This window comes from Neolamprologus multifasciatus, chromosome 12 (assembly GCF_963576455.1).
Source record: "Neolamprologus multifasciatus chromosome 12, fNeoMul1.2, whole genome shotgun sequence".
NCBI lineage: Eukaryota > Metazoa > Chordata > Actinopteri > Cichliformes > Cichlidae > Neolamprologus > Neolamprologus multifasciatus.
This window is the reverse complement of record NC_140450.1, coordinates 15,630,339-15,647,337: the sequence shown is the minus strand read 5'-3', so window position 1 is coordinate 15,647,337 and position 16,999 is coordinate 15,630,339. Positions and strand designations below refer to the sequence as shown.

General features: G+C 39.9%; 1 protein-coding gene across 3 annotated transcripts in view; it reads left to right on the top strand.

Moving 5' to 3' along the window:
* Positions 1-3,685: 3,685 nt before the first annotated feature.
* Positions 3,686-16,999, top strand: part of grid2 (glutamate receptor, ionotropic, delta 2) — a 532,677-nt gene continuing 519,363 nt past the window's right edge. For 2 of the 3 annotated variants that reach the window (XM_085180825.1, XM_085180826.1), the window contains exon 1: positions 3,686-4,899. In XM_085180825.1, coding sequence (XP_085036951.1) covers positions 4,812-4,899 — 88 coding nt within the window. In that variant the 5' untranslated portion in view covers positions 3,686-4,811. The remainder of the gene's footprint in view (positions 4,900-16,999) is intronic. The other variant, XR_014877276.1, reaches the window with a different exon arrangement.

Below are 16,999 nucleotides of genomic sequence, written 5' to 3'. Positions count from 1 at the left end.
ATGCAAAAAAGCAGTCCTACATATTTGTTTAGTACGCACATAAAAGGACATTTCCTGGTCAAAAGTTACTCCAAGATTCTTCCCAGAGTTTATGATAGACAAGGTAATGTCATCCAGAGAAAGTATTTGGTTAGACACCCTGTTTCTAAGATTGTCAGGGATGAGTACAACAACCTCAGTTTTATCTGAACTAAGAAGCTGGAAACTGGAGATCATCCAGACCTTTGTTTTTAAGACATTCTTGTAGTTTCACAAATTAATGTGTATCATCTGGCTTCATTGATAAATAAAGTTGGGTATCATCAGCATAGCGTTGAAAAAGTATGTTATGATACATAGTAAGTTGTAGTAAATATAATGTAAATAAATCAAAGAGTTATGTATGTATATGTTCCAATAAATTAGAAAAAACAAGCAATACTTTACTAACATTTTACAATATTTTACATTTACTTAATTGCAGTACCTAAGCACAAGTGCCCTTGCTTTTAACATGAGTTTACTAAAAAACTTAGGTTAAAAGCAAGGGCATAGCCTTTGTGATGATTATTGAAGCCATTTTTATAGTCAAAACGTTTTTCCTTTGCTATTATTGCTTATGGAGTAAAGAGCGGTAGTGACATTTGTAATTGTTTAATTAATTTTTTTTTCCCAAATATTAGATCTGATTCATTTCTTAAGTAAAAAGTGTATTTGTTTTCTTGTGTGACACACAAATTTCATCCCAGAGAATCAAAAGCTCTCAGATGCGCCTGTTGTCTCAGAGATATGAAGAAGATTTCCTTTTTAATGGATTGTTTTAGGGTTAAATCCTCTGTTTGGTGAGGCCTTGCTATTTGGGGAGGACTGAAAAAAGGTTCTTCTCAGTTGAGCTTTTAGCAGTATGATGACCTCTGCCAGCTGATGGTGCTGGGTTCTTGCTCAGTAATGGCCATCAAGGACAGGATAGCTGCTTATTCATAGTGCATAGACATCTGCTTCTCCAGAGAGATGACTAGGGCAGGGTGTTATAAGCTGTGTGAGTTTAGTACTGTAGTGTTGAGTGTCTATGTTTGTTGTAACTTGTGTTCTCCTAGAAATCATCTATAATAAGTTTATCCATATTTTATACTAATTATCTGTGTCTACTGCATCTGTCTGGAAGCACCAAATGTAGCATTATGAGAGATTGTGATCCTCTTTGAAGAGACCGTGGTTCATGTCCTGTTTGGGAGATGTATTTAGCGTTTTGCTTTTCTTGGTTTTCACTTGGCCTTTGTCTGGTTTTCATTTACTTGTTTATATTTGCTTTTACTTGCTGGTTTGGTTTAGTCCTTTAGAAAGAGGTCACATTTTTGGGTAAAATTATAACTGTCTGTCGGTCGGTCGGTCGGTCAGTCGCATATGTTTCATGACTTTTTGCTGACAGTTAACTTTTTGGTTAGTTAAATGGTACAAAACAGCTTAAGTAACAAGTAACAAGCTTCTCAGTGACTTTCTTCATTGTTATGTGAACAAATTCCATGACAGTGTTGACACCAGCAGATAACAACATCTGACTACAGTTCCATTTAATCTATTTCAGAATTTTGTGTATTGAATTCTGTTAGGCTAATTTCTTGTTGAAAAATTAGACTAATAAGGAAGCTAGTGTAATAAAAGTTCCTGAACAAATGGAATTAAATAGTCATGTATATACAACACACAATCCATTTGAAAGCCACCATTTTTTAAAACCATTTTCAGCTGTTTCTATGGATGATATTACGCATGAAAAGTTTTTAATTTCACTATTTTGTATCCTTTAGTAACATCTTGGATATATATATATATATATATATATATATATATATATATATATATATATATATATATATATATATATATAGTACAGGTAGTTTTACAACTCACAGATACCACATTTGTACATACATTCATTGCAAAGTGACAGGATACTATCATTATCCACACCGTCCTCAGCTTCTCGGGCACCAATAATAGAGGAATTACAGATAGGGATCAATCTTCTGCCAAATTCAGGATAGATATCTAGGTCTGACGGTTCACTGTCCATCTGGTGCAAGATCTTACTCTTTTAAAGCAGTGATTATCAAAAATACATAAACTGGTGAGCAGGGATGCAATCATCTGAGTGGTGGTCAAGGTCTCACTTTGTCTGTTTACTCAACAGCTGTCAAGTATTTTCCAACATGTTAGACATTTAAGCTTTAGCTGAAGGTCTTACTTTACTGGAGAGTTCACTACAAAAATAAAAATCCATTTTACTAATTATTTCATGACACAGAAATAAATCAATGGAAATTTGAGACAGCTCTTTTTTAAAAATGGTTTTCATGAATTAATTATATCATATTATACAACCTGCTAAATGTTTTTTAGCAAGCCATAAAACTTGCCAAAGAGTGTTTTAAAGTTTGTGGCTATGCACTGTTTTAAAATTCAGGAATTGGGGTGCAAATGCCTCAGCATGCCAGAACAGAAGAAATGCTTGTATTTTTGTGTGAGCTGTCTGAATAAAAAGTGTATCCATTATAATAGATAGGCTTTTACCTGTTATGTGTTGGAATGGAACCAGCACACTAGAAAGACACAAATTTTTTGGTTATCATAAGCAATAAAATGACAAAAATGAAAATGAAAAATATAAGGAAATTTTAAAAAAACACTTTGCTTTACAGTAGAAACAGAAGTGAAACATAAAATGAATGAATGCTTTCAAAGGTCTCTCTTTTCTCTCTGTCCATTTATTTGATATCAGTGATATCCTCATGGACACACCATACCGCCTCTTTACCAGCCACTTTTTATAAGTATTTTATTTTTAATGCAAAACGCTGGACTTTGCATGATTGAAGTCTTTCATTTCGTTTCCATCTATTCATTTTCTTCCACTTGTCCAATTTAGGGTGGCAACTGGGCTGGAACCTATCCCAGCTGTCACCAGGTGTGAGACAGGTCACTTTGGAAGAGAAGTAGTAGTAAAATACAAAGTGAGCGGTTATATAAACATTTAATAATAAATCAATGGGATGAAACAAGGACATGAGAGAGCAACTTTGACAGTCTTAGTTTTGTTGTCAGTTTAATCCCTCATTCCTTGAATGCATATAAAATAGTCAGTCCAGTAGTAGCCTGTGGCTCCCAGCCCTTATAATCTCTAATCCACGGTCTGGGGCAGATTAAGAGCAACACAGGGGACTTCATCTTTCCAGGGAGGCAGGGAAGGGCGACAGAGGAGGACAGAATAGAGAGTAGTAAAGCGTGGTGGGAATAGTTGTGGGGGAACTAAGCTAACTACAAGACACAGAGAGAAATGAAACCAGTTCGGATAAGGAAATGCATGAAAGACAACTCCCAGGATGTGGTGTGAATGAGTGAACTGATCAGAAAAAAAGACAGGATCGCGTTAAAACAAAACATCACAGCAGGGTAAAGTTAATGGAAATATTTTTTATGTAAAAAGTGCCCAGTTGATGAGACGGATAACCTCATACAGCACAGAAACTGGCATCCCCATCACCACCTCCTGTTGTACACGGGGGTTAGCTATCAACGGCTGAGTGAAGTGCCCGTGGCAGAGCAGATTACCCCTCTCCTCATCTGTCTGTCTCTCCGTGACTCCCCTCTGCATCCCCCGCCCTCCCTGATATTCACATTTCATCTGTCTTTCACCAAGGTAATTCCAGACAGTAGATGCGCGCCCCGGCTGGCAACTGCTGCTGCTCACAGTTGCTGCCGCTTCTTTCTCTTTATCTCTCTCCTGGGTCTCCTCCCTCTCTTTCTTTCTCTCTCTCTCTCTTCACTTCAACCCCACCCCTCTCTCTTGCCCCCCACCCCTCACGGACGCAGCATACCTCCTCTTTACCAGCCACCGCGCGTGCTGCTGGGGCCGACGCTAACACCCGCATACGGAGTGCGGACCGCGGGAGTGTCGCTGCGCGCACCCTCGGTTAATTTTTCTCCTGGTAGCCCAGCCTACGTTTCCCCCCTCCTGGCGAAGAAAATAATAGTGGCTTTTGGAGCTCTCTATACTATACGTGTTAGAGCCCCCTCCTCTTTCTCTCATCTCTTCAGGAAGCTACAGACAATTCCGGAATATGGTACCTCTCCGTGTTAATGCCATGTGACAAGGCTTTTCATCATTTCTTGTATTGACTGTCAAAAGTCGCTGCTGGGTTTTGTCAAGGTGCTCTGCCTGTTGTGGTGTTTAAACAGTGGCTAGGTGAAGGAAAAATAAAAAGACAGCCTTTGGGATAAATGGAAGTTTTGGCCGTTGGCTTGCTCCGTTGAGGCTGCTGCTGCTGCTGCTGGTGGTTTGGTGATTGGTGCAGGGGGAAACTGCGTCGCCAGGTCTGAGAGGCTGGGGATCTCGAGTCATTATAACAGAACCTGCTTTTCAAGATAACAAGGTTTCCTCTCACGTTATCAAATGATTACAGATTTATTCCCTTAAATGAGCTGCCACAACCTCCAGCCCGTCGGCTCGTTTTAACGCGTCGGCGTTTGGATGCGGTTTGTTTTCTCCACGGCTCAACGTCTCTACTCGTCCAGAACATGATTTAATGTTGGGAGGAATTTCAACAGGGCACCAGTCTATGACTACCCAGGAATCTCTTCCTCTTTTCATCTGCAGGCAAGCATTACACTCTCAAGAGAACACATAAAGACAGAGATCACCGGGAATTTCCTTCACCACCTTACAGATGGACTAAAAAAAGGAAGCTTCTGTTTTCGGGATTTTAACTCAGTTTGCTCTCACGCAGAGAGCTGTAGTTTTTCTCGGTTTCTGGGGGAAAATATTTCTGGACATAATGAAAGTTATATCGGCTGTGTTGCTCGTTGCCGTTTTTTGGAGCCAGGAGTGGAAGTCGACACTCTCGGATTCAATAATTCACATCGGTAAGTTACTGCGCTTTTCCTCCTCTAAATCGCAGCCAGAACGAGACTCTCTGTGCGTCTCTCAGGAAACAGACGGGATGTTTCAGCCTTGCTATGCGCGGTGCTTCTTAAATCACAGCGTCGCTGGCGATATCTTTGGCGCACTGTGGCATAAAGTGGAGTTCTTTGTTAATGAAGCTCAGTGCATTCAGGATGTAGACAATATATTTTAAATGGATTTCAGTGCGAATATTTGTGAATTTTAGCCTTTTGTTCCACGGCTAAAATGATGACCTGGAGATATGCTATGCGTCATACAAATGAAGTTTGCGTTAGTGCTGGGGGCATTACTGAAAATCAGTTGCATTTATAAACCCATTTTCTGTTTAGTCTACCCATAGTGGGTTTGTTTAAAAAAAAAAGAAATCTATCCATCTCTCTGTCTATATATATATATATATATATATATATATATATATATATATATATATATATATATATATATATATATATATATATATATATAAGTTGGGGCATATATTAACACATACATTAAAGGCGGACAATTTTCAGAAACGGGTCTACCCTTAGAGTGCAGCGTTCGCCTTGCTTTGAGCACAGCGTGCGCGGAAAACAGGTGGTTTTGGATGGCGTGATGTTGCCCTGCGTGTCAGAGAGATTATCCTGGATGGTAGGAAATTTTCCACTTATAGATTTTCCTGGAGCACGGGGCACTGTCACCTTTCTTTCGCGAGCTACTGCAGTGTCAAGAGGAAAAGAAAAGGTTTTGTCTGTCCTTATGTCTTTTCTGCCCTCCACCACCACCCGCGTAGCATGGCACTGTTGCGTTGAGAGTGATTTCCAAATCAAGGAGCATACACTTTGAGTCGATGTAGCAGCACCTCCGGCTCCTATAGGTTGGGCAGAGAGTGGGAGGGGGAGAGAAAGAGAGAGGGAGCGAGAGAGGGAGGGAGAGAGTTGACAGTGGAGAGCGTGCCTTGCAGGATGAGATGAGGACGCGAGGTGGTGGTGGGCACACATATTCGATGCACAACTCGGTGGCCTCGAAAATGCGATAGACCAGAGCGAGAGAGAGCATACACATGCAAAAAGATAAGCACCTGTCCACTCTTTATTTAACTTGAAGTGCATGGTCAAGATCACATCCAGATTCACTGACACACACACACACACACACACACACACACACACACACACACACACACACACACACTTAAAACCATCTATCTCACAGTATTATGCTGCCAAGGAGGGAAGACCCTGATCCATTTAAACCCTAGTGATTTACAGAGCTGATCCCACGCCAGGTTTGTGGCTAACTGAGTGCAGTTTCCAAAATCACTGGTTGAGTTCGAGGTCCTTTCTGGGCCATGGACCAAGCAGATGCTCCACATTAGAACTACAACAGCAGTATGGCAAAACGAATGGGATTTGTCTTGTCGACAGCAAATGCATATTCTGGTAATTTGCAGAGAATGGAACCTGCCAATACCGAGTATAGGTTGCTCAGTAGATCAAAAACCTCCCTTTTGTTTCTGAATTAAATTTAGTTTTACATAAATTTGAGTGCTGTAAAGTCAGTAAAGTGCACAGAAGCTTAGTTGGGGTTGTGTGCTGTGGTTCCTGCCCTGTGCAGGTGGCAGCGGTTAGGCATCTCATCCCCATGAGTGATGGTTTGATCACAGCAGCAGGTTCATGTTCTGCAAGTGTCTCACAGCAAGAGTTCAAATTTTTACCTGCTTGCTTACTGTAAGTTTCTTCAGATAAGAGTGCTAGCAACGTGCTTAAATCAGAGACATTTTCAGGCTCACCATAAACAAGACAGATCAAATTTGGGTAACTACACTTGTCAGCCACTGGAACTGTAGCTGGCAAGAACCTGCTGTTCTCTGTTCTTCATATATTTCAGACATGGTGTCAAATTTTCATTGTCTTCTTGGAATAAACTCTAGCCAATCATTTTTAAACCCAGTGTTTTACAACTGGCATGCGAAACCCAGTCATTCGCCTACATATTACCCTTTAAATCTTTCTGAGAATGGGTTGTTAAAATCTGCATTTTTTGCAGATGAAGCTTTTGCAAAACTGCAAAAATTCAACAAATCCAAACTGTAAATTAAACAGATAAATAGATGTAGATAGACCAGCCCCTGACTGGGAATTTCGACATATATATATATCTATATCTATATAGAAATAGATATATGTTTATATAAGATGGTGTAAACAAAGAATGCTTTTAAAAATGGAGGTGTTAATCATTTATTTTCATCAATCAACAAAATGCAGCGAATGAACAAAAGAAAAATCTAAATCAAATCAATATTTGGTGTGACCACCCTTTGACTTCCAAACAGCATCATTTCTTCTAGGTACACTTGCACATAGTTTTTGAAGAAACTCGGCTGGTAGGTTGTTCCTAGCATCTTGGGGAAATAACCACAGGTCTTCTGAAGCTGTATGCTTCCTCACATCCTTCTGTCTCTTCATGTAATCCCAGACACACTCAATGATGTTGAGATCAGGGCTCTGTGGGGGCCATACCATCACTACCAGTACTTCTTGTCCTTCTTTATGCTGAAGATAGTTCTTAATGACTTTGGCTGTATGTCTGGGATCATTGTCATTGCAGAATACATTTGGGACCAATAAACAATCATTTGTATTTCTCAAAGCTTTCTTTGTTTACAGCATTTTTTCACAGTTGCTTAAAACTTTTGCACAGCAACTTTTGCACACCAGGGAACAAAGTTGGGGGAATAACTCCAGCTTTTAGTATGTTAAATCTACAATACAGTGGAAACCTGGGCAAGAAATGCTTTGAAATTAGCAGAACTGTGCAGTCTGTTATGGGCTGTTATTTCTGTTGGGTACAAGCTTATCTATGTATGTGTTTATGGAAGAAGGTTCAGTGCAGATGGTTAGCTGGGCAGTGTGATTTCTTGCTCAATCTCCTGTCCACCTTATTTCTAATCGATAGTTTATTTATTTCCCCACTAGATACTAGTGCTTTGAATCACAGCTAAAAGTTAGAAACACAAAATGATACTCTTTCTCTCTCACTCATAGTCTTCTTGTCTCTAAAATATCCATCATTATCCTCACTTTTACAGCAGATCTAAGCAAGGGTATGGAATTAGAAGACACAAGTAGAGGCGCATTGTGATTTGATCTGTAGCTCACAAAAGGTACTATTTTAAGTAGAGGCCAGTAGTGGAGATACTTTCTCTCTTTGTCGCTCTATCTCTGCTTGTGTGAGTCCACGTGTGTGTGTTTGTGTGTGTGTGTGTATCTTATTGACTTAGGTCAACATGAAAAATAAAAAAGTAGTATGCCCACCGGGCGCATCACGTTGACATGTCAGAAGTAATCCCTCTTTAATCTCTTTGTTGCTGTTGAAGATGGAATGAGGGGACGAGGTGGAAAACTAGACATGCAAGCGGAAGATGCATATCAAATAGAGAAAAAGAGGAAGACAGAGAGTAAAAAAGCACCAACAAAGGGAGACTTTATATCACCATCACATACCATTCAGCTGTCTAATCTGAGAACTTGTTGGTCTGTAACTGACTTGCCGTTATTTGGGTGATATTTGCAGGAGTGACCGGCAGATGTTTTCATCTTGCTCTATCCAGGCATTAAATGTGATTGAGCTGCAAGGGGAGCTGGCACTACTGCTTTGCCAGTCTCTCTTTTTTTCACTCTGTCTCTCTCCCATTTTGTCTCTCTAATGATCAGCATGCAGAGAGAAAGGGGGGGGGGGGGGGGGAGTCCGCTTGCCTCTTGGCCCTCACTGCATCGTGTTCTGCATGGCAATGTCTCTTTGCTTTATGAGGGCAGTTCATATTGGTTCTTCATGTGTGTGTTAGGGAATGAGAGATACCAGTCCACAACAATGTGAAATAATGTTTCAGTGAAATAAAAAGCATTTTTAACTCCTGTAATTCTGGTTGTAGGAGAACTCGGTAAGCTCTGAAAATGAAAAGAGTGACGACCCGAGGCAGACAGTATGTTGTCACAGTGTGAGAGATCGTGAATGACCAAGACACACACACACACACACACACACACACACACACACACACATACACACAAGTACATACGGGTAATTTATGTCTGCTTTCATATGACTATTAGTGTATTATATTATATATATGTATAATATATATGTATATATATATTTTGATGCCACTGGAGTCTTTAAAAAACTCTGAACCTTCCCAGTTCATTTTTCTGTGGTGCTTAATTAAAATCATGTATTTCCAGTGCTGAATACTGAAAGGTCAACCCGCAGCACTTATCTAAAACTTCAGTAAATAGCTGACAGTTCTCAGTTTTATCATTGTATTCCGGCTATGTAAGCAAGCATGCAAACACTTCAACCTCGTGACCTTTGCCAGTGAAGCACATTTGTATTCTTTGGTGATTTATTCAGGCAAATTAAGTCCTCACTGTGGTGTCACTGAATTTTAGCCATGCAGTGTGTCAGAGTGCATCCACTGGTACATCAAGCATTAGAGACGAGTCAAAGATGCTGGCTTCTTTCCCTTGTCTGTGAGCCTGGTTCATCCCGGTTCAAGCGATGTCTTGCACAGTTACCTTTCTCTGTCTCTCAGCACGATCACCATTCATAGCACTTTCTGTGCTGTTTATGTTTTTCACTTAGTCTGAGGCTACAGGTCGTTATTATAGTATATTATATTATTATCATTTTTAGTGGATCCATAGTGTAGTTGTTTACATTTGTCTAGTGAGCAAAAGATCCTCAATTCAATCCTGGGAGGAGACACAAATCACATAGAGGTTATGTCAGAAAAGGCATCTGGCATAAAAAAGTCAAGTCAAATATGTGGAGCTACCCACTGTGGCGTCCCCTTCTGAATAAGGGAGCAACCAAAAGTTGCTTTTGTTTTATTAAGTATTTGTCTTTTTGGTTTCAAATAATTTTTTTTTGCAAAAAGTGAAATATTTGTATAGTAGAAATTTTGAAACAGAAACCATTTTCACGAGGGCAACACTGCTGAGGTTCCTCATAGCTGCCAGCAGGAAGGCCATGTAAAACAATTTTTTGCACTGTTTTTCGACATGCTTGGCAGTGAGGTTGTTAGAGTCGTACTGAGGAACTTGGAACAGCTCTGCTTCGGAGGCTGCGTCTGTACCTTCTGTGATCCCAGGCTGACTCACTGATGTCGATCACACACTTCCCTGATGGCGCTGGTTTATGGGTAAGGATCTTAGCTTCTAATGTGCTGCTGACAAGCAGCCCATGTGTTGCTAAAACTGGGCCAAAGACTGTGACCACAGATATTTTAGGTCCACTGAGATTCATTTGACACGGCTTAGTTGTTCTGTACTGTAGTTTAGCATGGGTTCTTTGACTACCCACTACCATGTACTAAATGATACAGATTCACGTCCTATATTGGTGAATGGCTCCTGGGATTCGTATTTAACATAGTTGCATTCTTACATCTTACACATCATGGTAGCTTCTCATGTTATTTAATACAGACAAATATCCAGAAACATAGAGCATTAATTTGTTAATAAAAAACCTGTTTCAGTCAGTTATCACAGACTTGGTAAAGATAAAGCAGGCAAGCAGAAAAAAAGGTTATAAAGTGACGAGTGAGAGAATTGACTTCGAGATTATTGGATCTTTGCAGCACTTGAACACGGGGGGCTCAGTCCTTTCATACTGTTGAGAAAGAGAAGAATTTCTGTCATTTGGATGGGATGAGTTGAAAGACCAAATGAGAGGTTTCCATTATTTACAGGGTTTAGAAATTGGGGTGGCATGTCCTGGTTTTTCCTTTCACTTTGGTGCTATTCCAGTCTTTTCCTTGGAGAAGGATTTCTAAACATCTCAGTTTGTGTGAATGGCTGTTCTTGTCTGGTTTTGTCTCCAAGTTTCACAGCTGTCAACACCGCTTCCTTTTTGAAACTGTCCTTTTCTGTTTGTGTGTGCACACATATATTTAAATCTGAATGTATGCACCAATTCAGCAGGGTGGGCGCTTGGCAGCGTGTGTTAAACGCTTCATCTCTTTTGAGTTTTATGTCTGAGTGTTGACAGATGTGCTGGTCTGTGCTATCTTTGACTTGAAATATTTAGCTCCTCATATTTCTTAGTGCATGAACAATAGTGAGGGTTTTTCTCCTTTTTGTTTTGTATGTCAATATGATTCACTGAGGTTCAAATTGTTTGTCTGGTTTCTGTATGTTTGCGGTGTGATATTTGGGACTGTTATGTATCTTCTTGTAAAGGAAAGAGACAGACAGTGGCAGCTGCTCTGACGTCTGTACCTGGTCACTGAGGCAGAACCCTTAACCAGGCAAAGAGAGAAATTGAGAATGTGTGTGTGTGTTTCTGAAGTTGAGATGAAGTGACAGGTAACTGTGAGAAGAAGTATGATTGCTTGTCTGAAGTTGAGTGCAGATGCAGGCGAGGGTAGACTGGCCTGCCCTGCTGAAGGTGCTTCATCTCACTGTATCAGTCAGAATACAGGCAGAATGGACCAGATGGGTTGGGAAGGACTTGTACAACACAAGGCCTTGTTCCCGGATGATTGTATTGTGCGTTTATGCAGTTGGCACACGCTTAATGTCATCTGAGGACAAAAACTTTTGTTGCAAGTGTCAGCTTGCTTTTTGCGTAGATTGATTTAAACCAATTCTGGCAGCACAGAATGCATGAAGAATCCACACAAAAAATATAAAAAATGTAAAGGCGTGCCTTTGTGCCTCTGTGCTCTTAATATTGTGTTCTCAATGAAATATTTTCAGCTGAATGTATTTTTCAAGAGCGGAGAAGCTAGCTGATTTTAGAGACTGTGCAGTGACTAGAAGTTACTCACATGGTAGAAATAACTGAATAACTATTCCTTAAAGCGAATTTGTAATCAGACAACCACATCGCAGAAACCCAGTGTGTTTAGGCTTGTAGACATGGTTAAGATGACCTCCTGTATTTCAAACTGAACATCAGAATGAGAATGAAAGCCAATTTAAATGATGTTGAACTTGGCATGGTTGTTGGTGCCTTGCAGGCTGATTGGTCTCAGTATTCCACAAACTTCTGACCTACGGAGATTTTTCTGCAGAAGCATCTATAAGGTTTATAAAAAACCAGACAAAATCCAGTGAGCAGCAGTTCTCTGGATGAAAATCCTTTGTTGATGTCAGAGGTCAGAATAGAGTAGCCATACAGCTTGTAGCTGATAAGAGCAACAGTAACTCAAATAACCACTCGTTACAACCAAGTTATGCAGAATAACCATGTTTTCTATTCAGATGGAAACCAATTTTTCCCTGCTAGACACCTTGAAGCAGATGGACTACAGCAACAGTACACCTAAGAACAGGAAACTGAGGCTACATTTTACACAGGCTCACCAAAGTTAGACAACAGAAGAATGGAAAAACTTTGTCTGGTCTAATGAGTCTTCATTTCTGCTGCAACATTCATATGGTAGAGCCAGAATTTGATGTAAATAACATGAAAGCATGGATTCATCCTGCCTTGCATCAATGGTTCAGGCTGCTGGTGGTGTAATGGTGTAGGCGATATTGGTAAATGGAGTGGTTTTTATATAGTGCTTTACTACTTGAGCATTCAAAGTGGTTTATACCACATTCATTCATTCACACCCATTAATATGAGCACTTTTTGTCCACACATAAGTGCTTTCTATCTAACATTCACACACACTGGTATTGTGAAGAATGCATCAGAGAGCAACTTGGGGTTCAGTATCTTTCTTAAGGATACTTGGATCATCAAAATCCTTGGATCGAACCACCAACCATCCTGCTCCAGATGACCTGCTTTACCGCCTGAACTACAACCACCCCACTGAGGATACTGGACCTCACAACCCCAATTCAGCATCATTTAAACACCATCTCCTACACCTGTATTGTCCCTGACCATGTCCATACCTTTATGATTACAGTGTACCCATCTTCTGATGACTGCTTCCAACAGGTTAACTCACCATGTCATAAAGCTCAAATCATCTGCTTTCTTGAAAATAGCAATGAGTTCACTGTACTCAAATGCCCATCACAGTCATTAGATCTCAATCAAATAGGGCACCTTTGGGAAGTGGAAGAAGGGGAGATTCACATCATGGGTGTGGAGGGGACAAAGCTGCAGCAGCTGTGGGATGCTATCATATCAATAAGATATGATAGCATCACAATCTGAGGGATGATTCCAGGACCTATATATAGTACAAGGGTCCAACCCTGTACCAACAAGGTGTCCATAGTAAAGTGTTTGAAGAGTGTATGGTGAACCTTATGTATGCATTGTAATAAATACTAGTGGGACTGTCAGCTTTATGTGTGTGTGTGTGAGTGTGCAGTTGCACATTTCTGTTGCATGTACTATATGACATATATACTATATGTGGGTGTCCTTGTGTGTTATTCATGTCTTTTGTTCCTCTTACGTCCTTGTAGCTGTGTGAATATTTACAGCTGCCCTCTCCTTCCTTCCTCTCTCTTGTTCGTGGTTTTACATGGTCTTGTTCACCGTCTCTGCTGACACAAATGCTGTTTTAGTCTTCCAGTTATCTGCACTGTGTCTCACAGGGGTACAAGGTTCCCTGAATGTGCAGAAAATATGTTTTTGCATGTGTACAACATTTGTGTGAGTGTCTCAGGCACACTTGTGTGTGAGCATGCGAGCACGCATTAGTCGGTGTGCATATTGTCTGAGCTTGCATGCAAGTAATAGTGGTCATTTGTAAGCACACGGCCTGACCACAATCTGTGTGTTTGGCCACATATTCAGCATGGGTGTTTGTTCATGCATCTTTGTGCAAGCGTGTCTGTGTGAGTGCCAACATTATTAGTTTCTTTTTTCAAAAATATTTCCTCCACAGCAAATTATGGAGTGGCGATCTAAAGACAAAGTAAACATGACATTTGGAAGTTTGTTCTGCATTGTGCACACATGCAGATATACTAACACATGTGGCCCAGTATACGCATGCGAAGAAGGACAAATTGGTGAGGGAAAATACCCCCGCAAAAAATCTTGACAGTTACATTTATAACACTTTGAAATCCAAAGAGCATTGCCTGCATCGTCCCTTTGTGCTCTGTCTTTGCTTCATTCATTTGCGAATGATTCACTGAACAGTGACGCATGGAGATGATCGGTCATGAACTCTATTGTACTAGAGCTGCACAAATCTGATCACATGCATGTCTTGTAGTGTGCTTTCTGCTTACTTTTAGTTTCACACTTTCACTGGTAATTTTCACAACTCTCTCACAATGATCCTTTTCTTATTTTCAGTGAGAAGTAGTTAATTTCCACGTTGTGGAGGAAAAAAAGAATTATTACACGATTCTGTCGGCGCTGTCCTTTTCAGATTTAATGATTTACTTTGAGAGCTCAAAAGAATATTTAAGAGTCTTTTTTTTAGCTGTTCTTTGGACTGCTTTGCAGAAATGCAAACACAATACTTAACATGTGACCTGTGCAACATCAAACACACAGACGCACATCAGCACACACACTCAGATGCTCACAAGATGAAAACAGTACATAAATAAGCAGTAGTAGCTTTTACCTGATAGCGGAGGAGGAAAAACTTGTATTACTGTTGGACTCATTTCTGTTTCTCAGTGAATAACACAGTGAGACTTCACCCCTGACTTGGCCTCTGCTCCCACCTCAGTCTTTGTCTGGAGTCATATTCTCTGTGATATAATGTTTCATATTTGTACCTGTGCTGTATGTATCCATATATATATATATATATATATATATATATATATATATATATATATATATATATATATGCCCCCCCCCTTTCCCCATTTTACCTCCCTCCGTTGTTCTCCCCTCTCCCTCCCTGTCTCTCCCTCAGTGCTTAAAATGCTGTCAGCGATTACAGAAATATTGGAACATTGGAACTGAGAGGTGTTAAACACTTTGCTAATCACTGTCATGGAATTGTAATGTGCTGTTTGTTTGTCTGACACACTTGGCAACACGTCACAACGCTGCCTGCGTGTGCCCATCTGGATTGTAGCGTTCACCGTAGTGTTCCTTAAAGCTCTGAAAAAGAAATTCCCACAAATTCAAAGGGAGACAACAGCGAGAGCAGATATTTGCACACAGTTTGCTTTGTTATGTTTGGTAAATTATTTCATCTGCTCGCAGTCATGGAGGAATTTATGACTTTTGTTCTTACCCATATGGAAAAGAAATAGTAAAAACTTATAAAACACTTGCATAAGATGTGGCCTACTTCATATAGTGAATCACATAAGGCTTATATGATTTACTCATGAAGGTGGCCACTTTCTCATTACTTTCATACATTGTTTTAGTAAGTATCCAAAACATACAAGTTTCATTTATATTTATATAATTTTTCAAGGGATCTTAAATATGTTTTCACTCTTGTATGCTTTTCATACAAGTTTCACACAAGACAGATACAAACTTTATAAGATTTATATCTTTTCCATATGGGTAAGGCCATCATTGTTTTTCATATGCCACAAGTTACTGTGGTAGACAGTAAGTTGTGATTTAACATCGTAAATCTGAGCTGAGCTCTTTATAGGATAAAGTATCCTGAACATGCTCCATTTGTGCTGTTAAGGTGTTGTACCTCATATCAGATTCAACAAAGCCACTTGTGGACTCTTGATTGTTGGAGTAGCGCCCCCTGCCTCTACCCTAAGTGCTGCAATGCACAGAAAACCCCTCCCCCAGTTATTTCTGAAGGCCTGCCGCTGGCTGCCTGGTGCCCTCCTGTTTTAACTGCTAGTGGGTGCATTTGCTTATGTCTTCTACCGTGTGTTCATAGCTCCCAGTTGGGTTAAACACAGAGGTCAAATTCCTACACAGAGGTGCAGAGTTCTTGATTTTATATATATATATTTTAAATGTTTACAGTCAAACTATGTGCATCTATGGAGATCAGCACATACTTTGCATTAACACAGATCCGGAGGCTGAAAACCTGTCCTGTGAAATGATTTATGCAGACGGTCCATGCAGTGCAAACAACATAAGGTAATAATAAATATGCTAGACAGACAGTAACAGCTGTGTTGGTCATTCAAACAGCACTACGTGATGAGAATGTGTCGCTGATCTAACTGCATTAATGCAGCTCCCACTGTTTCTTCTTATTATGCGTGGCGTGTCTCAGAAATGTAATCTACAGCTAATTTTAAATACATATTCCATTATAGTATATAAACATATAGCTCTTGTATCTCTTATTAAATCAACACACGCTTGTCTCTTGAATGCCCCAATGTGGCATAAGTCACAGCCTCATAATGGTTTACAAATTTGTATCCTTAAGCAAGTCAAGTAAACTTCATTCTTATTTACAGTAATGAATGCCACAGGGACTTCTAGCGAGGAAGCAAGCATATTGATTGTTGTTGTGTTTTTTGGGGGGGTTTTTTGTGCTGATTATGCAGCCACTGTAAAAGTAGCAGCATCCAGATTAAAGTGGTGGAATATTAGGTAGTGCAGGTAACTCCTGGGAAATGTTTTGCTTTTGTATGTGTAAGGGGCTTTGAACCTCAGAAAATAACATTCTTCACTGCTTGCTTAAGGTTTAAATCATTACTATGGTTTCTATTTCTATTGCTGACATTCTTCAGACTAGAAGAATTGTTCACTCCAGAGCCCAATGTATGTGATTTTAAAGAGCTGAAGTGTTGAAAAATAAATTAAAGCTGCTTTGGCGGAAATGATTTATTTTTAAAGGATTTCTACAATTTTTATATGTTTATTTATATCACACTGTTCTTTGTGTTCCGGTAGTAAAAAAGAGAAGGTATGTCCAGATAAAAAAAAAAAACTACTAAAAGAAATGTCTTACTTCATTGTACACTCAAGCACAACCACTACTTCGTGCACAGTGAATCTGTTATTGAGACGGCATCATTAGAACCCGTCTGGCTGCAGAGAACCCTTTGGGCTCTCTTTTTTTCACCCTCTATGCTTTTGACTTGCTTTTCTCCTGCTCCTTTGTCTCTCCTTTGTGCCTCTCTCTTGCATTTCCTTTACTCTATGTTCTTTAACCATCTGTTGAACCTCTATCAAAGG